The sequence below is a fragment of the Leucopleurus acutus genome (assembly GCF_964270905.1).
Source record: "Leucopleurus acutus genome assembly, chromosome: 5".
NCBI lineage: Eukaryota > Metazoa > Chordata > Mammalia > Artiodactyla > Delphinidae > Leucopleurus > Leucopleurus acutus.
Genome location: NC_139147.1, coordinates 80,186,012 through 80,192,626, shown reverse-complemented (window position 1 = coordinate 80,192,626; position 6,615 = coordinate 80,186,012). Strand labels below are relative to the sequence as shown.

Genomic DNA, 6,615 nt, shown 5'->3' with positions numbered 1-6,615 from the left:
AGCCAAGGCCAAAAAGCTGGTCTTGCATTCGGGCCAAGAGTGAATCTGTATGATCTTAAAATAAACAAATGTGGTTAAAGTATTAGTGAATCTGATTCTCTACAACTGTGAGTCCACAGTTGGTGGACAGTTAAACAGGCCCCACTGAGGAACTTTGTAAAATGGTTAAAGAAAACTGGATTGATTGCAGCTTCCAAATGAGTGGGTCTGCTAATCACATGCTTCAATGGTTATTAAAATTATAACCATGTGCTATGTCTTTCTTGTATCACACCAGCATCGCATAGAATAGCCACTATTGCCATATTCCTGTGCTATTCTTAAGAAAAAAAAATGTTGTTGCCTAGTAATAGAGATTTGCTTTGCTTGAGACTGCAAGCACATGGATCATTCACTCATTCTTCAGTGAACACTGAGAACCTGCTGTGTGCATTGCTTGAGGTACTGATTGCACCTTATATGTGAATCTGACATATATTTATTCATTGGAAGTTCATACACAAATACTCACCCTCTTACATATACTCATACAACTAGAATAAATGGCAGGAAGTGATAGGTAAACCTCTTGGAAGAGATATAGATTAATAGAGAAGGGAGATATCCCAACTGAGGGCTCAGAGCAAGAATTTTATGGAGGAAGAAGCTTATAAAACAAATCTTGAAGGCTGGCGTAGATTTGGACCTGTGGAAATGACAAGAAAGAGCAAAAGCAAAGGAAGAGAGTCTAGAAAGCACAGCACATGTGAGAGAAAAAATAACGCCAGTTACGACATCTAACTTACCAACTGTTTACCATGTACTAAGACCTCCAAACACATGATCTTGGTGAATCCTTGTAATTCTAAGGGACTGGCTTTATTAGTATGCCTATTTTCAGATGGGGAAACCAAGGCCCAGAAAAGAAGAGTACCTTGCCCAAGCGATCCCATTAAAAGAAAGAGCAAGTAGTTCAGGACTACTGAAGCCTGTGGTTGTATTAAAGAGGAAGGAAAATATAATCTGAAAAGTTCGTTGTGGCTAGGTGGTAAACAGGCTAGAATACTAGACTCTTGCAGTGAATCAAACTTAAGAAAAACAAATAGCGAAACCAATAGCGTATAATATCACTTATATGCGGAATCTAGAAAAATGGTACAGATGAACTTATTTGCAAAGCAGAAACACAGATGTAGAGAACAAATGTATGGATACCAAGGGGGGAAGGGGGTGGGATGAATTGGGAGATTGGGATTGACATATATACACTACTATGTATGAAATAGATAACTAATAAGAACCTGCTGTATAAAAAAAATAAAATAAAGTAAAATTCAAAAATAAATAAATAAAAACAAAAAGAGGAACACAAATGAACTAAATGGGAAGTAAAAAGTGAAACCTTCTACATATATCTTTTAAATAACTCTGCTCCATATCTTAATTAAAATGACCAAAATCAGTCCTCCTCTAACACTTTTGTCAATGGTGAAGCACAAAACTGCAGTCACATCTGGAAGGAATATGGGGACCCTTGCCAGTACGGCCTTCTACTTTGAAGGTGGCAAAAATGAGGCTGAAATGTAACTAACTGTGATTAAATGTTCCATTCAACTTAATCTTTAAATGAAGAATATATATATATATGTGTGTGTGTGTGTGTGTGTGTGTATATATATATATATATATATATAGGCACATGACTATATAATTCTTGCCAATTATTACCATACTACTGTTGGGAACTGACAACTAAAGATGATACTAAAATCTTAAAATCCCCTGGCACTCATACAATCTATGCACTCCTCGGAAAACTATTAAGTTGTGTTCTCTCCTGTGCTTTAATCATAATAATGTGATTCTATTGCTCCATTGAGTTGGTTGGTAACCAGAAGTACAAAAGGCCTTTAACAGAGACAGATCCCCTAAGTGGACACATTAATTCCCTCCTAAATGCCTTGTAAATAAAAGATGTACCAGTACCTCAAAGGATGTTCTGTTTTCACAGAGATTAGTAAAGTGGCTTAGATTTTCTCTTGTTTGATCAGCTGTTCAGGAATTAACTTCCACTAAGCATGTTCATATTAAAAACGTGTATTATCTAACATAAATATCTTCAGTAAAATAAGAAATTCCTCTTAGATGTTTATATGCTCCCATCAGAAAGTTCATACTATGGGGATTTACACTGAGTTTCTGTGTTTATATTTGGTTTCTTTTTTTTTTTTTTTTTTGGAGAGGGGACTTTTTTAAAAATTATTTATTTATTTATTTTTAATTTCATTTTTTTTATTTATTTATTTTTGACTGTGCTGGGTCTTTTCTGTGCGTGGGCTTTCTCTAGTTGCGGCGAGCGGGGGCCACTCTTCATCGTGGTGCGCTGGTCTCTCACTGTCGCGGCCTCTCCCGTGGCGGAGCACAAGCTCCAGACGCGCAGGCTCAGTAGTTGTGGCTCACGGGCCTAGTTGCTCCGTGGCATGTGGGATCTTCCCAGACCAGGGCTCGAACCCGTGTCCCCTGCATTGGCAGGCAGACTCTCAACCACTGCGCCACCAGGGAAGCCCTATATTTGGTTTCTTATTCTAGCAGTTATTCGGAAATACAGTTGATAGTTAAAATGCACATCCTCAAAGGGACACCTTTTTAAGGTCTCTGTGAATTAAATTAGCAATGTTTTTATCTCTGTCTTGAGCAGTACCACTTAGTATGTTATTACAGTACTACTAATAATAGCCAGCAGGTACAATTTTTATTATTGTTTGCATTTTTATTTGACTCTCACTTTGATAAAATCAAAAGAAGTCTTGAGTTATCTCCTTCTGTTATTCTTCAATTATGATATTGTACTCTGATACCTTCAATAGTGTTGCATTCACTGAGGTGACCCAACACACATGTTTCTTGCAACCCATAGCTCTCATGTTGGAATCTTATAATTAAGTTGGTATTTCCCCCTGAGGAAAAAAATTTAGGAGCTTACTTTTTTTTTTTTTTTTTTTTGCCGTACGCGGGCCTCTCACTGTTGTGGTCTCTCCCGTTGTGGAGCACAGGCTCCGGACGTGCAGGCTCATCGGCCATGGCTCACGGGCCCAGCTGCTCCACGGCATGCGGGATCCTCCTGGACTGGGGCACAAACACATGTCCCCTGCATCGGCAGGTGGACTCTCAACCACTGCGCCACCAGGGAAGCCCAGGAGCTTACTTTTAAAACAGAAGCAGTTATTTAACCTTGTTCAGTTACAGAGAGGATTGTCAAAGAAGATATTAAAGCAATGTTCTTCTCTAGATAAATGTTCACAAACTATAAACACATCTTAAAAGCTCAGAACTTTATTTTAGCTATTTAAGCCAGCTTCTTTCCTCCAACTTCTAAGTGATTTTTCCCTTCTATTTTTTATATATCATTTATTTTATGTATCAGCCTGGTGGTTAGTTGGACATTTCAGCCTGCCTACCCATTAATACTAATACTCATTTCAACATATAATTTTAAGTGTATTTAAAATGTAATTGATGTTTGTGGCAGCCCCTTCCAATAACTACTGCTGGATTAAAACTAGAATTCATAGAGTTAATTGAGATTATTTATGTTTATAATAACCCAAACTATCTGGGTTACCATTTAAAACATAACTTTTATTACCACAGGGAATTTTAAACAGTATGTCTGTGAGATTTGGAGTGCCTATCTCAAAGAACTTGACTGAAATCACAAATGAAGTTAATCATATAGTATTGAACACAAAGGTTGAACTCAATAAGAAACCAAAATCCTTTTTTTCATAATTTCACCATAATTTTATTTTGTATTTACAGTCTTCAATTCCTAATGCAAGGGTCTTACTGAGGATTGGGGGGATTAGGGAGGAGAGACGGGGTTTGGAGGAGAGGAATCACAGGTCTTATACGGACAACAATAATCAATAAAGTTAACAGGATGTGAAAGTCTTCCAGAAGAAATTCTTGCAGCCGGCTTTGCGTTCTCGGGGCGCCATGGCTGGGTTCGAGTTAGCGGATCTCTGCAGCTCCAGCCTCATTTCATCCTGTTCAGCAGCCTGGGACAGATCTTCAGGCTCCAGGGCATCGTTCTCTGTCTGGTTGGGTTCAGAGAGCAGCTCTGCCAAGAAGTACTTGGCCAATTCCTGCACGGGGTGGAAGGAAGAGCGAAAGAGAGAGAGAGAGAGAGAGAGAGAGAGAGGATAAGAATGAGGACGGTGGAGAAGAAGACATGGAAAAGCCGGCTTGAAAAACAGATTTAACCACACCCAAACCCCAATGTTCACAGCTGTGCAATTTTTTTTCACACTTAAAATTGGTTAAGGATATAAAAACAAGGGCTGTTGTTATAATCACCAAGTACACAAAGAAGCTTTAAAAACTCAAATGTTTCTGCAAGTTTTCTGCTTCTGTAGGTTTAAAATACACACATAGAAAGAAATAGATCGTTAGTTTTTCAACAGGAGCCAACAGTTTGTTTAACTCAATTTCCATATCATGAGCTACAAACTAGAATTGTTCTTACCATTTTTACTAAGTCAGCTGTGGAGAACGAGACCTTTCACAATCGTAAACATATTGTGTTCTGGCTGTAAAGTGCCAGTTAGCCCCCAACCCCGCTGCATGGGAGGGAGGTGGTGCTCAGGACAGTAGCAGCTTCGGAGGTCCGTGCTTTCAGCACCTGGGTCAGCACATCCCGCGGTCAGCACCGGGGATCGATGCCATCATCCCTTCGAGCTCAGTTACCAAGGTCTTGGAATTTTCTTGAATGCTAAAGAACTCACCTGAACAGTGACCTACTGCGCTGATCAGGGGAAACAAAGAGGTAATAAGGGATTCTGGACTTTGAAAGTTTTCCTGGGAGCTTTGGTAGCTAAAGGACCCAGAAAAGCACCGGCACTCTTTGAGAGCACCTCTTAAATTCACCCAAGGGATCAGAGGCAAGGCTAGGGAAGGTTGAGAGGTTCTGGAGAGGGGAAAGAAGACGTCGAGGGAGTCTCCTTACCTGCTTCCCAGCGGCAGCAGCCAGGGATTTCTGCAGAAACTGACGGAGTCGGGGATCTGAGGGCGCGCCGGTGACACCGCCCAGAGCCAGAACTATGGAGAGCGCGGCCAGCGCGCACTGGAGACGGCAGGACAGCATCTCGGCGGCGCCGGAGAAGCCGAGCTAGAGCGCGGTTGGTCAAACTCTAGGAGCTGATCGCAGGCAGCAGCAACGGCTCTGAACCTCGCGACTCCTAAAGCGGCTTGTATGCTCTCCTCCGTCTCCCCCTTTTTAAACTCTCTCTCTGACGTCAGACTAGGAGGCGCCCCCAGATCTCACCAGCGCTTTTACGCACCATTACCCTCGTGAAATCAATCACAGAAGTGAGAGGAGGGTACACAATCAAAAGTGCCTTATTTAAAAAAATTAAATCCTGCACAGGCACAGGCACACACGATTCCACACGTCACACCATCTACACAATCTTTTTATAGTCACTCAGTGCTACACACATACACATTCTATAATTTCACTCACACATGTGCACACTTAATTACACACACTCAAACCCTCAGCCCCTGGAGAAGCAAATGCACTATCACACTCAGCCGCATACACATAAATGTACCCAGACAATTCTATCCATCATCATGCTCAAACATTTTAGGAGAACCAAATGCAAAAGTATATGAGTGTGACAAGTGGAGATGGTTACAAGCATTCTTTGTGACAGTGAATGTCATAAGCATTCCTCTAAGAACAGATTTGAAAATGGAGTGTGGATTTTAGAAAGACTAAGTCACCTTTCTCCATTAACTCTGTAAAGAGTCTTGTAGATTAAGATGTAATGCGGCTCTAAAAGAACTTCCCTTTTCCTTATAATGGAAGAGTACCTTAAACTCACCCTCCATCCCTCTTTCTCAGCGGCAGAGACACTTGTAGTCTGCTTGCCATTCGACTGTGACAAAAAATGCTAAAGGAAAAAAAGTCAGATTGACTTCATTTTGGTGCTAGAAACTTGGAACTAGAAAGAAATCTCAGAAAACATCTACTAAACTTCAGAGTTTGAGTCACTGAGCCTAGAAATGGGCAGTGAAATTCTCTGGCTCACAGAGTACACAGCTGGAGCAAGGACCAGACTTCCACATTCCAAACTAGGATTCTTTTCACTCAACTCTGAGTTTTCTGATGGATTCCTGGCTAGTTGTAGCCATTTTAGGTCAGGGACTCCCAGTGTGGACATACAGAAGTTCCGGAATCCCTTGAATGTAAGTGACCGTTATTGTAAGCCTCTGTGTGAAGAAAGCGTCAAGAGTGCTCCCCTACTCCCCACACAAATAAAAAGGAAGTTTGAGACATGCTGTTGTGGAATTCTGGTTGTGGTCTAGTTAGATGTTTGCTGTCCTGATCAGAGTTCTGGTAGCTTTTCCTTTTCTTTTTTTTTCCCCCAGAAGAATTGCTTATCAAGGAATGGCCAGCTAATGTCCTGGCACGGACCAGATGATCCCTGCAGGCTCTTCGAGGGCTGGCATTTTATAAGCTTCAAGTTCATAAGAGCTGAAAAAAATTCCTGTATCTTCAGAAACCAAGTGAGGCAGAGAACTTGACTAATCCTGTCACCAGCCAGGCATCACATATGTATTCTCAATACT

At 41.0% G+C, this 6,615-nt stretch overlaps 1 protein-coding gene across 1 annotated transcript; it reads right to left on the bottom strand.

Moving 5' to 3' along the window:
- Nucleotides 1–3,911: 3,911 nt before the first annotated feature.
- SST (somatostatin) lies at nt 3,912–5,122 on the bottom strand (the record flags this gene model as incomplete). Its single annotated transcript, XM_082839014.1, has 2 exons — nt 3,912–4,124; nt 4,985–5,122. The coding sequence occupies 2 exons, from the start codon at nt 5,120–5,122 to the stop codon at nt 3,912–3,914; spliced, it is 351 nt and encodes a 116-aa protein (XP_082695140.1).
- Nucleotides 5,123–6,615: the final 1,493 nt, after the last annotated feature.